The sequence below is a fragment of the Oryzias latipes genome, chromosome 14, assembly GCF_002234675.1.
Source record: "Oryzias latipes chromosome 14, ASM223467v1".
Taxonomy (NCBI): domain Eukaryota; kingdom Metazoa; phylum Chordata; class Actinopteri; order Beloniformes; family Adrianichthyidae; genus Oryzias; species Oryzias latipes.
The window spans coordinates 19,634,006-19,651,070 of NC_019872.2; the positions used below are offsets into that span (position 1 = coordinate 19,634,006).

At 38.2% G+C, this 17,065-nt stretch overlaps 1 protein-coding gene across 2 annotated transcripts in view; it reads right to left on the minus strand.

The window, feature by feature from the left end:
- Positions 1-4,383: 4,383 nt before the first annotated feature.
- Positions 4,384-17,065, minus strand: part of LOC101166327 (dual specificity protein tyrosine phosphatase CCP1) — a 29,505-nt gene continuing 16,823 nt past the window's right edge. For both annotated transcript variants that reach the window (XM_004076687.3, XM_020709020.1), the window contains 3 exons: positions 14,375-16,467; positions 13,661-13,963; positions 4,384-10,560 (listed from right to left, as the gene is read on the minus strand). In XM_004076687.3, coding sequence (XP_004076735.1) covers positions 10,295-10,560; positions 13,661-13,963; positions 14,375-16,451 — 2,646 coding nt within the window. In that variant the 5' untranslated portion in view covers positions 16,452-16,467 and the 3' untranslated portion in view covers positions 4,384-10,294. The remainder of the gene's footprint in view (positions 10,561-13,660; positions 13,964-14,374; positions 16,468-17,065) is intronic.

The window sequence follows — 17,065 nt, forward strand, 5'->3', positions numbered from 1 at the left end:
TACCGTTAAGTATTAAGTCATTTTTTCCTGGAAGTTTAACAGAAACGATAACATTTATAAACTGTAGAACTAAGTAGACAGAAACAGTTTAGAAATGTTAGAAAATGATACAAAAATATACATAAATAAAAACTCTTAGTGATCTGCAACATGTTTGAGGGCTTTCTGGGATCACAGGTTTGAAAATTGATTTATGTCAAGCAATCGGGGAAAAAAAATCCCACTGAAATAGCCATTCAGGTTGATTTCTCACTGACAACCCAGTAAAAACCACACTCTTACTTTACCGTTGAGAAAAATAAGACACTGATTTGTGTTTATGTAATTGTTGCAATTGTTCCTTTTTATTATTATTATAGAACTATGGCTTTTTTTGGTGCAAGATTAAAACATAATTATATAAAGAACATAGCCTTTTTGTCCAAAATATGAAATAGTTAATAACTTTTGATAGCAGAGGTTCTTATGAATTTCTTTCAAAATAAAAAACGCCCTGTGTCACATTCCATCATCTCAATGCAGCAATAAAGGGCCATTTTAAAAAAATATTTTTCTAATCATAAAGTGCACTTCATCTCTTTAAATTAATTAAACATCTAAAAAAATCCGCTTTATAATCCAGCACACCCTAATTCTGGTTGTGGTCAGTAACCTCCAGTTGATTTTTTGTAGTAAACGGCGCTCAAAAATCTGTTAATGTTTTTGTTTAAGTTATGACACATGTTTTACTGATGTTCAACGTTTTGTTAATGAGTTTAGCATATTTTAAATCACTTAATTTTTCTATTTTTTTACTTTTCAAAATGTAAACCATTTTCTTTTTTTTTTTTAACCAGAGCTGCTATAGACGGGTCAAAGAGCTACATGTGGCTCTGAAGTCACGGGCTCCATTCCCCTGATACACAGATATATAATCTCTGGATGATAAATTGGGAGTTTCTTAGAAAACGAAAAGATCAAAAGGGAAAGATGGTTCATTCACTCATATACATCCTTATATAAATGTCAAGGATGCCATACATACATACATTTCCACACAAGTGGAGTCATAAATAGACATATTTGCATTTATACCCACATTACATGTCACATTGAATCCATTCAATGTGACATTTGTCAAAATTATTTAATTGTTTGCTTGAAAGTGAGTGGGAGGAAGCCAACTTTACAGAATATTAATATTCTTACTATGAATTCCCTTCAAAGGAGAAGAAGACCTGATGCATGTTAAGGACTCCCTCTGCTGGATGTTGCTGACAGATTAGCCTTGATGCTGTGCATAAAAAAAAAAACCCATCAGATTTTATAGCAGTTGGAGATAAAACTATACAGGCTTTTTGCTTCATTTCCAGTAAAATTGTTGCAGGTCCACAGAAACAGGTTGCATAAAAACACTCCAGGCTTCTTCGCAAATCTCTTATTTTTTGCTGCAAGTTGTGTAATGCATCAGATCAATAAAAAAGGCACAGATTAGTCACACAGTATTTTATTTTATCAGAACAAATACATTTAAATTTCCACTGACAATTATATTTATAAAGGTATAGTTAATTACATTTCCTTGCATTTTTCTCCAAACCTAATTAGATTTTAATTAAGCTGAAGATAATTACACTACCTCGGCACACGGGGACAGACGAGTCTGGGAACATTAAAGTGGAGAAACCATACATTTAATATGTTTAAAAATAAAATTTGAATTATCACTTGAAAGATGTCAAACTGTTTCATATGAACTAGAGCAGTGCCGAGGCTTGTGGTCAATGTCAATAAATATTGAAATGTTGTAGGATGAAAGAGTTTTGTTTCAAGCCATTTGGGTCATTGATTTCCCGATGGGACTCAATGGCTGACAGAGCAGCTGGGTTTCAGGCTCAAATAACAAATAAGTGTTAATATTGAAAAGCAAAATGCATCCAGCATATCGACAAGAGGAGTTTAAAATACGTGTTGCTATTTTTGGTCAGGCCAGTGCGGACAGTTCATTTTATAAATATGTATATGTATATATAAATATGTAGAGTAGAGGTTTAAAATCAGAAACATGTTGGTAATATAATAGGAGGATTTATGATCTAGATTCCTCTATAAAAAACAAATGAAATAAAATGACTAGTCAGCAAAATCAGTGAATTCTAGTTGCAACTGCAGACAGATGTTGAGATTGCTTAACCTTCCTCTCCCTCAGATCAATCTTCCCCTCGAGCACAGCATCACTTTGCTGCGAATCCAGGATTATGTAATAGTCAGGATGAGCAAAGCAGAGGTATCTGAACCATTGATTGGGATTGTTCTTTTTTTTCAACAGTAGTCCAACAGCTCGAAACTTTCCAAACATACACTTCATTAAGAGTGGGAGTGATCATCAAAAAAATTCAAAACTAACTACTCAGGTCACCTCAACTAATCAAAAATGTATATTTTTTGCTGCTTTTTGAGATAGAAAGACATTTGCATCTTCCTTTAAAATTTAAAAAACTTTAAAAAGAATGTTTTTTTCAAATTATTTTTTCATGCAATTTATTTTTAAATTTAATTATTTTCTTAATTCTTAAGATGAAAACGTTACAACACAATACAAGATTGTTTTAAACACACACACACACACACACACACACACAAACAAGATTTAAGCAGAAAAGCATTCCCAGAAATATTTTACAAAAAAATAAGTCTTCAATTTTTCCTACATTTTTGGAAGTGGAATCATCATTTTGTCTGAATTGTTTTTTTAATCGTCAGTTTGTATAATTCATGAATCAAATACATTTATAAATACTTAGATCCCACTGTAAGAATCCCATATAGTAAAAAAGCAAAATCAATTCAATTCTTAAATAAATATGTCTTTTACAAATAGCATAGAAATGTTAAAAGAAGTTTTCACTTTGAGCTTTCACTCAAAGTGAAACTTTCCTGTGAGGTAAAAAAAAGTCTTGGCATTTTCAACTGTTAACCCTTAAATGCTAATATTTAAAGTTTTATGTATAAACTTTTATCCAAAGTAAAAAACAAAAAAACAATTATCTTTATCACGTTTTTATTTGTAAAGCTAAAATGCCCAAACTTATCCTTAAATAAGCTTTAAAAAAGCCAACATGCTAATGGCTATGCTACTTAAATGAATAGCCCACAGAGTTCATATTATCATAACTTCGAAGAAATATAAGATGAAGGCTTTTTTGTGTGTTAGACTTTTGTGTGTTAGATTTTTTTTTCACTTTTACTCATTGATTCATTTACTTTTGTTGCAGTTGTTGCTGTTTTTACAATTTGTACAATTTAAAAAAAAAAAAAAATGACAACGGCATCGGGCAAGGAATCGAGCATTTGCAGTTGACCACATATTTTTTGTATATATTTTATTTTTATTATTGTGATTATTATTATTATTGTTATTATTATTATTAGTAGTGTTTAATATTTATTTATTTATTATGAACCTCATTTTCGATAATAGTTTCAATAATCATTGTAATTATAATTTTTTTAATTTAATATTCTTAATTATTTAATATGAATGTCATTTTTTATGTCCTTTTTTGATGTTATATAGATTATTTCTGAATGTCGTTTTTTGCTGCCACAGATATATGAAATTTTCCCCATTGTGGGATTAATAAAGTCATCATCTATCTATCTATTCACAAACTGGCAGTGACAACAGTGGATGCTTGTAATTAAATCTCAAACAAAGTTACCAAAAAAAAACATGCACAAACGTGTTTTTTTTAAGGTTGTTTTCAGACTGGAAAAATCTATTGGTCCGGACCGAGTCCACTTAATTTTTGTCTGGATCGAGTCCAGAACCTTGCATTTAAACTGTATTCAGACTACCGTCAACTGGAGATTGTCACAAAACCATGTGACTAGAGATGTGACTAAAAAAAATTTGATTTAAAACAGGTGGATTTTAGCTGGAAGTCTGCAACATTGCAGTTCAAATCAGAATTTCTCCAAGTTTTGATTTTTATATTGGAAGAAAACATGGTCATGATTTTTATCTGTAGTCATGCTGACTTTGTGTTGCACAAATGTCTAACTGACCTTCAGCAACGGTTTGGTTGAGATTTGCAAACAATCTGGGGACTACAGATTAAAATTAACCTTTGGTTAATTCTGGCTTTTTAAAAACATGTTTAATCATGTGTATTTTGAAATTGCGCGTATCCCTAAACTATCATTAGCTGCCTCGGATCCACCAAACGCCAGATTCTCAGTTTTGTCTCTTTTTGGTCATAATTTACCTTTATTGTTTGCTAACCTTTTACAAGCATCAGGGGAAACATGTAGCATCCCTCTTTCTTCATCACGCTTGAAGAGGAAGACTCTGAAATGATGGTTGGACAATGAATTGAAGTATCCAAGCCCACTCTGTTTCGGTTCAGTTTAGTTTGCTCAGGCTTTAATTCAGCTCAAAAATGATGGACAGAAGTCTTTGTGATATAGCAGCATTGTGTTTGTCACAGTGTACCTCAAAGATTTCTGAAGAGTACAGTCAGTACATGAAGGTAAAAACATCTAAATACATAGATTTTACAATATGAAAAGATTACAACTGAGAAAGAGTCAGTTATGGAAATGGAAGTGGGAACAGCGAGGCATCACAGGTCCAATAACATTAGTTTCTAGGTCTCTGGAAGAGGGGGACAGGAAAACAGCACAGCATTACTATAATTCATCATACCTGAAGAGTTCTCACTTTTTTAAAGGTAGAAAGGAAGCGGTCTTTTTCATTTGAGCTAGCTAGCTCATTCTCTAAGAATCAACATCCCTAAATTCAATATTTGGTACAGGAAATGACACTATGGCTATGTCCAAATTCCCTCACCACTCCCTAACCTCTAAAAGACCATATAGGGCAGTACTATATAGTGCCCTGGATTTGAATGTGAATGTGATTTGGACACATGCTTGCTAATCACCCTTCCAGTCTCAGGGCGAACACTCTACCACAAGGCCACTGAGCTTGTTTGCTGACGTAAAAAACAACAAATAATAACATTTTACTCATACTTTATGAATCCACTGTGCTCTGATGTTCAAAATTTGGATGATTTATTGAAAATAAACTAAAATAGTTTTTTCACAAACAACAGTTTGTTTGCATTGTGGTCTATATTTGCTAATCTAGTGAGCCTCACACCACTGGATTTTGGAATTGTAGGTTTGGACCCAATATAGTACACTAAGCAGGGAGTAGTAGGGAGTTCGGACACAACCAATGTTTTAAAATGAGTTCCTGTTCATAAGCAAAGCATAAATATACACAGTTTTCAAAAAGTTTATCATACAAACACCGACTTCAGCTTTTCAAGTTCAACACACTAACAGAAGACTTGTACACACACACACACCGACACACACACACAAACGAAACACACGCTGGCCCTTCGCTTCTTCAAGGGACATTTTGAATTCCCTTTGGAGGTTTTCCAGTACAAATGTCTGAGGTCAGCAGTCACAGCACTGCGATGAGAGTCTGCACAGCGTGGCCTTGAAGAAATCGCTCCGGCAGTCTTTTTGCATATAAAGTCTGTAGAAAAATCCATAAGCCACAGGCCTTCTTCACATGTTTAATGCTACACTTTCTGCAGCCTGGAAGGTTCGGGTGGAGGACGGGAGCAGCTTGTTTGGCCGCACTTTTTCTTCTTCAGCTGATAGAATGGCGAGAGGTAAAAACGGGTTCACGGCATGAGGACCTCAGTTTCCTGAGGTCTGATAAAAGCGGAGGTGTTAACTGAAGATCCACCGTGTCCCAGTGGAGCATGCCATTCTATCAGACAGCCTTGTACCATAAAAAAGCCATGTAACAATGAAAAAAAACCAAACAAAAAAACAAACAGAATCACCTCTTTACCCAACATAATGAAGAATTATAAAAATATAAAGTCCATATCAAAGTTTTCAGCCAAAAATCCAACAAGCAAATCAGGTCACCAAGTCTTGACAGCAACAGAGGAGCGTCTTAACAAGGCAAAGCTCAAGGCATTTTGGTTTTAGAGGAAACTTAGCAAGAAGTTGTGTTTGTGTGGACAAAGGGGCAATAAAAACAGATTACAGGGGTTGGTGGCTTCATGGATTCAAAATGTGTTTTTAAGCTCAATCAATGCTTTTCTGTTTAACGCCTGATGTTTATGCACTGATATGAGTACTGTTACCAATTAGTACACACAGTATAATAAGAGTCACTGCTTTTTTCCTCAGACAGACTAAGAAAAAAGACAGAGTTTCCTAAAAATTATTTTCTTCAGTTTTAAATTTTCAAAAGCTATAAAAGTTGTCAGGTCAGGCTGACTCAAAATGGTTGCTGAAAACAAAGGCTTGAACTTCGTGGACATGGGGACCTTTAGGGTCCTCCATTAATCCCTGCTTTTAGTATAAAATCAAAATAAATGCTTGTCCAGCAGGTTTTTAATTGAGCGACAATTTTAGAAGACTATCATCCCTTATTTATACAACACCAAATATCAGTCCTATAAAAATAAGGGCAAAAAAGAAAATAAAAAGCCTGTGGACAGTACTGATTACCATCACGTTCACATCGCCCTTGGCAACGCGCTTTCAAGATTTCTGTCTATGTAAACGCGTAAGTGTGCGTTTCGGGCTTTCCTGTTCCAAACCCTCATGCAAAGCTTTGAAGATCTTTAAGACCATTTTGGAGATTTATGTACAACTTGTGTTGGAAGTTAAACCAGGTTGAACTTTGTCCAATCAGGGACTCGCATTTGGTAGTTACGATCGGATGGGGTCCCTTTGAATTCACGGTAGTGGCAGTTGTTTGAAAATTGATAATGGAGGAGAAATGAATAATTCCATCTTATTGACAAACATAAATAGTTACAGGTATTAAAAATATGAAACAGCTTCATAACAAACTCACTAGTATGGGTTAATCTAAAATGCGTTTGTGGCATCACTTTAAAAAAAAAGTGCAAACTAAAGAACTTATATCTGCTTGAATTTGCTATTAAGTCTTAGTAGTGTGTCTAAACTTCAAATGTTGCAGCAGGCTGATCAGCCACTTGTGGGCAAAGTAGTTCTGTAATCATGCACAAATTCCACCATGTTTGTCCACTTCAGAGTCGCTCTGCAGGACAGTCTCATCTCAGATGTGATGTAGAAAGAGGGGCTCACAGTGAATCACATAACCACACCAAAAAAACGACTCATTTTAGAAATGATGCATAGGCATTAGCGACACAGTTAACCATGTGGCCTCATCATGGAGTTTGGAGAGAATCATTTTATCAGTAATACCAAAAAGGTTTTGGCCTTGGAAAGGTGTAAACATACAAGTGAAATTTTTTGACTGCAGAAAAGCAAATTTAAAAACACAATTGTACTAAGTCTGAAGTGCAACCACATTTAATATTAGGATGTTTCTAAACCAATAAAAAAACAAAAACTTAAATAATTAGATGTATGGCTCTGTGTCCAGCAACAATTGAACCTTCTGCACAGGAGTGCATGACTTTTATAGCACTACAAAACACTAGATGTCACTCACGGGCATTCATTTTTACTCTTATTATTATTTATTATTTTCTTCTCTTCTTCTGTTTTCATGGAGGTAATGCCTTTATGTCTTGCAATGAAAAGTTTGAAAACTAGAGGAACTGGAGACAAAAGAAAGTAGTCCCTTCTTCAAAATAAAATACTTTTTTTTTACATAAATAAAACAGTTTCCGTGTGGTTTAAATAACTTATCTGCCTTTGAGGGTAGATTGTTTATGTATCACAACTATAACTTACTCAGTTGGGTCGCCTTTCAGCCAATTAGTCGATTCAAGCTTTAGGCTCAGACAGGTATTTTGTGACCCACTCCGATGGAAATAGTGCTTTTAACATGTTCTTGTGGCATTTTTCTGACGATAGAGGACATGTAGAAATAAGATTAAGCTTAAAATTGCATTTCTGAGTATGTCTTCATTTCAATTGTTGTGACTCAAGGGCAGATGAAAAAATTATGCTTGATGCGAAAAAATTACAATAGGCAGGTCACAAGCTCCCTACCCGAGAGTTCGGCAATGGGAATGGGTAGGGGGGCGGGGTTGCTCTGTGCGAACACACTCAGAGGGGGATTTCTAATGAACTACTGTTACTCTGCAGAAACTATGTCCAACAAAACAACAGATTTTTTCTTTGATTTCGGCTAAAAATGGCATACCGTATACCTTCCAAAAGTAACCCCGCCGGCCCAGTGTTTATTAGAGACAGGCGTCTATTGGAAATCGGTGTTTATCCCTCCACCTTGCTTCATTTTAAAAAATGTGCACAAACGGGAGGGGGTGTCTTATAACTGGTAGGAGATTTTCTGATCCAACAATAGTCCAACTGTCAGGTTTGTCAAGCCATTTCACTCTTTTTTGACAGTTGGTTTGGTAACATTTGAATCAATTTAAGATGGCAACAAGAAGAAGCTGTCTTAAATCAGCTCAGCAGAAAAGATTGGATCATGAAGCCACAACCATTGTTTTATTAGGTATGTGAACAATCAAAAGGTTAGCGATAACCACAAATTACTAAAAGGGTGGCTTAAAGTGCTTACCTGCAAACACAATGCTGCCAAATAAATCAACAAAAGTCAATGAGAGGAATATTGAGAGATGTTACTCCATGGCCGCAACCAGCCTTAGACTCTTGGTCGCTCTAAATGGAAAACCATTGATTAGCAGACAGAAATCTCTGACCTCACCAATCAAATTCTGAAAATTGTGAAAATTCTAAAAAAAAAATCAAGCCTGAATTAGCAGGCACAGTGACGAGAATTTGCTCTTCTCACATCAACTAAGTAAATTGACTTTTGTTGGATATTCCCAATCTACCAATCAAAAGAACACACCTCTAAAATGCACATATTTAGGCTTATATAAATGAAAAAAAGGCAAATTTTAAAAAAGTGCCTACACTGGTCAGTTGAGCAACTGCAGCATTATGCAAATTCTAATTACCTCAAAATTTCGGAACACAGAACCATAAATCTAATATTAGATTACAAAATCCTATCTTTTTTTTATAAACAAAATAAAGTAAATTTTGAACCAAAGAGTTTCATCAGGTTGATTGTTGCGGTTTTATGTTAAATCAAGTGACAGTGTGCTCTTCCAAAGATCAAATATTAACCAAAGCAGCAGAAATGCTGCACTCTAACTTTAAGAAGAATTTTCTGAAAATTAATTTAAAAACTTGTTTTGTCATTTAAACTCAGCAGTGTTTTATAGAGAATGAATTAATTCATCCAAATATTCACATAAATATCTTACCAGGGTTTATACCATGGTCCGGGTGAATTGTCAAATCTGATTGGCTGCTGGTTGTGCATTAAAAAGTGATAACGCACAGGAATAATGCACACCTACAAAAGAAGTTCCGGTCACATAGCTTAAATGTTCTATATCACTGCGCTGGCTTCTTTAAAACAAACTTCATCTGGACAAAAACAAGCGGTAAAAGGTGAACTTTCTCTCTGAACTGATGCTTTATTTAACACATTGTGATGACCAGCAAATATATCGGCTTCCTTTGCCGCTGCAGTCGAGGTCTGCACCGGCTCAGCCAGCTAAGCGGCGCGTTGTCACGGTAAAATAACAAAAACGTAACAAATAGTGCCATTAACTTTTACTAATGACATATGCTCTTATATTAATGAGTCTGCAGAGCATAATTAAAACCATTTCTTCTGTGATAGGCAGGTTTATCTTGCTGCACATTTCCTAAATCATAAAACAAAACAGCACATTATTTGCATATATATTTATACATGGAAGAGTAACTAAAGTCTGTTCTCGTTTCTGATAATAAGTGGAAGCGTGGCGAGTAAAGTGCTTTGCGAGGATCTGTGTGCTGCTACATTTGGTAAAAACGACAGTGTTGTTGTGGATGAAGAGATGGATGAACCGTTGCGTTCACATTCTGCATGCTTTTATGATCCATTGCAAAAAAAGCAGCCTTTCTGTGTATGTCTGAGAATGTAAACAATAGAAGTTAGACGGAAGAGGTATTTGAGAAAACACAAAAAAAGAAAATTCTGTGTAATGTTTGAGCTATACAAAATTTTGGCACATACCATTTTAGTATAAACGGTACACAGTATGGAAAACAGGCTGTCTAAGATTTACAGCTAAAACAAATGGACCATCCAGTCCCAGATTTCATGTTTCACAGTATTCAAAGTGCTCTTTTTGTTCAACACACCAGTGTTTGCTAGGTTGACTGTTTCTAATCACTTAATTTTTTTTAAATGTAACGCACACACTTTTTTCATGCCACAGTTATGCTACGATGACCCCTCTCAAACCTGTGTCTCCACACCATTTAGTCTAGGCATCAAGATCCGAGGAGTCAAGCCGGAGTTGAGGTCCCTCTCGAACTCCAAAAGCTGACCCATGAAATTAAGGTTGGGCGACACAACAGGGCGCCGGCTCCTCACGTATTTGTAGGCGTCGGTCATGGTCATGAGGGTATGTTTCATAAGGTAGGCAATGACGATGGTTGCAGAGCGGGACACGCCCGCCTGGCAGTGCACCAGCACTCCCTGTCCACTCTGATACGCCTCCTCTGTGGATACAAGAAAACACATCAGGCCAGTTCTCGATTTGAGGAGAAAAAAATTGACTTTGCTTCATGTTTTTTAAAATTTGTGACTGAGCAAATCAGCAATGGACATTGGGTACTGTACATTTTTTGTAGAATTACTTGGGATTCAACTGAACCGCACCCTGTTGTGGATTTAACCTGGACCTACTCAGGAGCAATGTGTTTAAAAAAAAAGGCTCAAATAATCTTTTTTTTCTCATTAACAACTGGTTCTCCGTTAGCTGTCATTTTCTGCTAACAACCTCTAGCCCTTGTGCTATCCTATGGGGTCAAGATGACCATCGACGTGTTATCCCTACCATGACAAAGGTAGATAAAGGTGGAGAGGATTTCATGTAATCCATGGAAACCAGTGAAGATCACAAATCATTGAAGAAAAAATTTTCAGCGCACTGTCTAGTGGGTCTAGATGACCCAACTCCCAATGTTAAAGTGCCTTGGATAGCACAAGGGCTAGAGGGCACTGTTGGTGTGTGTAGCATTATTTGCTACTGACAGAAGATGCAGAAGAAGCACCATCCAAAACAAACATGGAGGAGAATCTGATGTCCTCCTTTATGATATCACTTTATGATATTTTTCTTATTTGCATCGAGACTTAATCATTATTGTTTTTATTTTTTCCTTATACTGACTAAAACAGAACAGCAAGTCATCAAACTGGGTTACAGAGACACGGAAGTACCGCTGAAAGCGCCGTCATTCAGATACAGATCCTGCAGTAGACCGAAAAAGAAAAAAAAAAAAGACTGGAGACGAGACCAGACATGGAGACGTTTTTACCTATGCTTTTGTGGAGCTCTTAGAAATTAAAAAATCTGATCTTTCACAGTCATCCGTGGCTTCCATTCATTGTAAATGAGATACAGCCAGTGATGGCGCTAAAAACCTAATGATAGCTTCTCCCTCAAGTGGCGGGAGTTTTTGATTTATGAAGACATTTTAGACAAGCATTGAGCATCAAATTTGATGTGCGTCGAAAAAGAGGCAGCGGACACAAATCTGACGTATGAATTGTCTTCATCATTAATGCAGCATTACGCCAGGCTTGGCGTAAAAGTGCCACTTATATAAGATTTTTTTTCTTTTTAACCAAACAATTTTTGAGAGCGGCGATTTATACTTTGGAGCGACTTATACTCAGAAAAAAACGGTAAATGTGTAATAACAAAATGTAGCTTCAGCAGTTTATGGCCCTAGAGTAAATATTGCAGGGCCCCCTAGAACCACTTTGTTTAACATTACAGTAAATGTAAAAATGTTCTTTCACAAAACTAGGTCCCTACTATTTCATTTAGACAAGAACAGATGAAATCTTTTTCTTTGTTTCTGGTTTTAGTTTTCCAGCATAGGTCATACATGATCTGATGATGGATTAGCTCGTTTTTACTGAACTCGTTTGCTTGAAAGTTTTCGTTTGGTTGTTTATCGTCTCCATACCTATTTTCCTTCAATGACAAACCCACAGTTTATTCCATAAAAGCATATTCAGAATTTTCGAACTAAATTGTGCAATAAAAACTAGAAGTTGTGGTAAAGTTTAAACCTTTTTCCTTTGACTGATGGTTGGGTTACCTTTGAATACTTATCAATTAAAAACCTTAACTAAGGCTCCATAAGATTTGATGAAACTCTTTCTTTTTAAAAAAAACAAAGCAAAAACTTAGAGGTTGTGAAACACATTAACTTTGAATACATGGGTAAGACTCAGATCATGCCCATTAAAAAAAAAGTGGAAAATTCTGAGGTTTTGAGTTGCCAGCAGTTGACATAAAGATGTAAGTTAAAATAGTAACTCCCAACCATTCAATGAATCTGTCACTTTTTAGTCTCTAATCTGAATTTCATCATCATTTGTTCAAGTTCTGACCATGATATTAAAGGAAAAATGAAGAAATAAAGTCACATTATAGCTCTATGTTTACTCAGATTTGTGCATAGGGATGTTCTTTTTCATGCTTCTTGAGATGCATGGAACTGATGCCATTTACACCTTGTAGTTTACTCAAGTGGAAATAGTCCATGAACTGGACCATTTATACTCAAGTGAACCACAACCAAGTTTATTTACTTGTAGACAGAGCGATTTCTTCTCAAATAAATCGGGGCTCACTTGTTTGCTTCACACCAGAGGTCAGGTGAGCTTTCACATCCTAAAGGAAAGAGGACAATCCAACAAAAAGCACCTTTTGTGGATCTAACACTCTTAGTTACTAAATGACTCAAAAGAAACCAAAAAGAAATGTTATAATGTGAATAATGTGTCAGTTAGGACATGGTCAACTGCTGCTGGACCAAAGCTCAGCTCAGGACATAGATAAAGAATATTAAAATTTTTGAGTATTTCTTTATTCAAGTTGTGGTGAATGAGGAGCAGACAGAAAAATGCTGTTTAAAAAAGCTTGTAGTTGTTGCGTAAAATCTACAATCGGTGGGGTACAAGCTCCCTGTTTCTATTCTATTCAGATTCATCCACTTGTAGATGACTAGATCCTGGTGCATCTTGGTTTTTCCTCGTCCGAGCTATCATTTGTCTCAAAACTGTATGGCTGGATAGCGCCAATAATGCTCGCCATTTTCGTTGCACAGCTAATGGTAGGTTAGGTGTGTGAGGGGCTGTAAGCTTGCGGGAGAGTGTGTAAACAAAGGGTGGATGGGACGTGTAAGGAGGCTCACTTCATGCCAACGATCCTGCCTACAACTCAGAGGCTAATATCTGATGAACTCCTGAAAAAACATTGTCCTAGAAAATGACAAGTTTAATTTTGGCTAAAAACGGCATAATCATAATTCAAAGACCACAGGGAGCACTTTGAAAAAAGATCAAAAGAGGATCAGAGTGGGTCTTTAATGGTACGTCACAAATAAGCAACATAGGACGTGAAGGGGTTAATGGTTGGGGTCCCAATGACCAAAAGAAAAAGAACATGCAGAAAACGTTAACTTATAAAACTGACGACATTATTGTATGATCTGCTTTAAATGTAGGACATTATCAATATGAGTTTCTCTAACCCAAATAAGTATTAATACCCCTTCCATACTCAGAATTCTTTCTTACCGATGAACTCAAAAACCTCCTCAAAGTACTGCCGCAGGTTTTGCTTGCTGTTGTCGGTGGCTGGGAGCCTTTTGTAGCGCAGTCCAGAGTTGATGTGGTAGAGCGGTAGGTGTGTTGTCACGTTGACCACATAGCCGATGTTGAGTCGCAACAGCAAGTCCAGGTCCTGAGCATCCCTCTCATTTCCCAGGAACAGGAAGGGCAGTATCGGACTGATGACCGCGTTCTCTGCATCAGGAGTCATCACGGTCTCATCGGACAACGAAGCTGGCAAAGACGAGGAAAGAGGAAGGGAGAGGCGCACTGTAGGAAAACAAAGAAAAAATAACCAAGTGATGTTTTCAAAAATGCCATAAAAACTAAATCAGAAAACCTTTACATTTTGATAGATTAGACATAATATCATTTAGCAACAAAAAGAAACTAGCTAACTATCAAACAAACAAACAAACGTGACATGTAAGGGGATTAAACAATTGCTAGACTAGTGACATTACTCTACATCAGAGGTGCCCAAATTCAGGCCTCGAGGGCCAGTCTCCTGTTAGTTTTCAAAAACCCTGCCTTATCTGCTGCTGATTACCTGGATCAGGTGTGTCTAGCCACATTGGAGCTTCAATGGCAGGTTGGTTGTAAAAAATGTAGGACACCGGCCCTCGAAGCCTGGATTTGGGCACCCCTGGTCTACATTAACCCTCTACAAATAGAACTTACTCCGATTGTTCTCTTCATCTTGCTCCCGGTTCAGGGAGTTCAGGGCCAGGTGAAGTGACTGAGCCGATGGTAACGAGTGTCCTCCATCCCTGTCTCTCTGCCAAGGCTTGGGTTTGATAAGTGTGCTCGGAGCGGAGGGTGGGGGAGAAAATGAAACGGGTGATGGCAGGGACACTGAGCGGGGGGATGGAGATCTGTGATATGGCGTTGTTTCATCTTGGTCAGGGCCATCGCTAAAGCCTGCTTCTTCCCCTTTTGTCAAAAGCCTCTTGAGCGAACTGCGCCCTTCGTCATACCTCAATCCAAACCTGGAGCCCACAAAATCAATTGTTGACATTTTGCCTTGCTGAAACTGCCTTCGGCCAGCCAGGTCTATAAAATGCTTCTGTGCATAATCTTGGAGGTTCTGACAGTCCAGGAGGACTGGGCTTGTCCCGTTGCTACCGCCCTGGCTCTGGACTGCACAGCTCTTTCCAAGTCCTGCTCCTAAACCTGAATTGGTCTTTTGGCCTTTAGATTGGGTCATCTTGTTGGCGAGTTCTTCGGGCCATTTACTGCGTGCACTGTAGTCATCACCGTTGGGGTGGAACATAGCCATTGGATGAGGGGCTCCAATGCTTCTTCCTGGGGGTTTGCCACGACGAGGGTTGTATGTCACCACTATGGGGTCACTGCTGCAGTAGCTGCAGGTGGAACTGCCTGTCTGAGAGGCTTTGGGGTTGCAACCTGTGACGCAGCTCTGTATTGCCCGCAGTGGGGCTGTGGAGGACAAAGGAGTGCAAGGTAAGCATCCTCCTACTAATTTTTTGCGAAGGACTGCAGGACTCTCAAAGTTTCTGGCCTCACCTGAACAAGAGGCACATCGGAGAGGTTTGAACAGGTTTGCTCGACAGTCGGACACAGTGCTGTTGGACGAAGATGTGTTGGATGTGGATGTGGTGGAAAGACACCCACCCAGATTTCTTAGGCTCATTTCCTTGCTGCCTCCTCTAACTGCTTCAACATTAGGACCACAGGAAAATGAGGTGGAGGTGCTTCCTCCCCGCCCTCGGAAACTAGAGGAATCTCCTTTACATGCCCCGCATCTCACCAGCCTCAAGCAACCACAAATAAAAGGATGCCTACAGTCAATGGTGCAAGTGTGGTCAGGGCTGGGGAACCCTCCAGCATTGGAGGAGCAAGGGGAGAGGGGAAGCCCATGAAAAATATGAGGGCGCTGATCCCTGGAGCGAGGCCGCTGAGCCTGCTGGGTCGAGGCTGGGACATGTGAGGACTGGGCGGAAAAAGACGAAGGATGGTTTGAGTTTAAGATGGCAGCATGGGGCACAGGGACTGAGTTGTGCTGGAAGGGCAGACTGTGGCTGTTATGGCTCTGATGGGCAGTTCCCAGCTTGGACGTCTTCTTGTGACTCAAAGAGGGAATTTTCTGCTCGCTTCTGTTTTGAAAGCTAGCGTTTTCCTTTTCTTTTTCACCTCGGAAATTATACTGCTGTGCCTGAGCGGGAACAAACTGAAGGACCCCTCCTGGGCCGGACGACAGCTGGCGTATTCGCTGTGACTTGTGTTCCACTCCCCTTGGCCTCTCTGTGCTTTCAGTTCTTCTTTCACACTGTCCTTGATCCAGCTGACTGAAGACACCTTTCCCTTTGCCACCCTTTAAACTTCCACCACGCCCTAACGAGTTGCTGGGTACTCCTCTCCCACCTTTGTCCACTTTCACCTTGATATCAATGGTATGTGTGTGGGAGGGCAGCCGTGGGCCCAGCGTTACTGTGCCATTGCTGTGGCAGTGGCTTGGGATGTGTCTAACAACTGGCGGGATGACGGGGTGTTCGCCCTTGCACTTTTGCACTCGGGAGGACCTGCGCTTGCATTCCACACTTTGAGACTTGTAGGAGGGTAAATAACACTGGGACTGAGACGGTTGGACATGAGGATGATGAGAACTGTGTCCATTAGAAGAGGAGGTAATGTGAGACGGGTGTTGGGAGATGGTTTCCGGGGATGCTTCACAAAAAGCTAGGTTTTTTGGGCGCTGAATGACCACTATGCGCTCGTCAAGAGGGAGGGGAGGCATCTGGGTTTATGCAAAGCTGTCCAATGAGACAAAAACACAGAAAAGTAAAAAAAAATATTAGGATCAAATGCTGAAAGTTTGAGACTCACTTTGTCAGTTTTAGAGGAAAAATCTTTTCATGACTATTCATGAAATTCTTTGAAAAAGAATTTTATTTCATGAAATTCTTTCATATTTCTACAAGTCACTATTAAAGCCATCTTGTGAATAACAAACAAAAATGTTAGAACCATAATAATGTGTCACACATTGAATGTATATGAGAAATGGACTGAGGGACCCCTCCCCCTTAGCAACACAAATAGGAAGTACCTGCTGGTTCTAACAAGTCAAAATCAAATTTCGTATGTCTGAATTCCTCCCCAACTAAAAAACTATATAGTTTAGGATTATCTAGTGGCCTGGATTTTAAAAGAAATTTGAACACTATACTCACTACTATTTTATAATGACAAATATGACATCACGAATTTACAAAGTAAAAAGTAATAAGTACGAGCATTTTACATTTATGAATCCACTTTGTTCTGATGATGAAAATGTGGATGGTTTGTGAAAAAATGAATGAAAATCCTTATTTATATTACAAAACTGTTCCACGCAATGAATTGTGG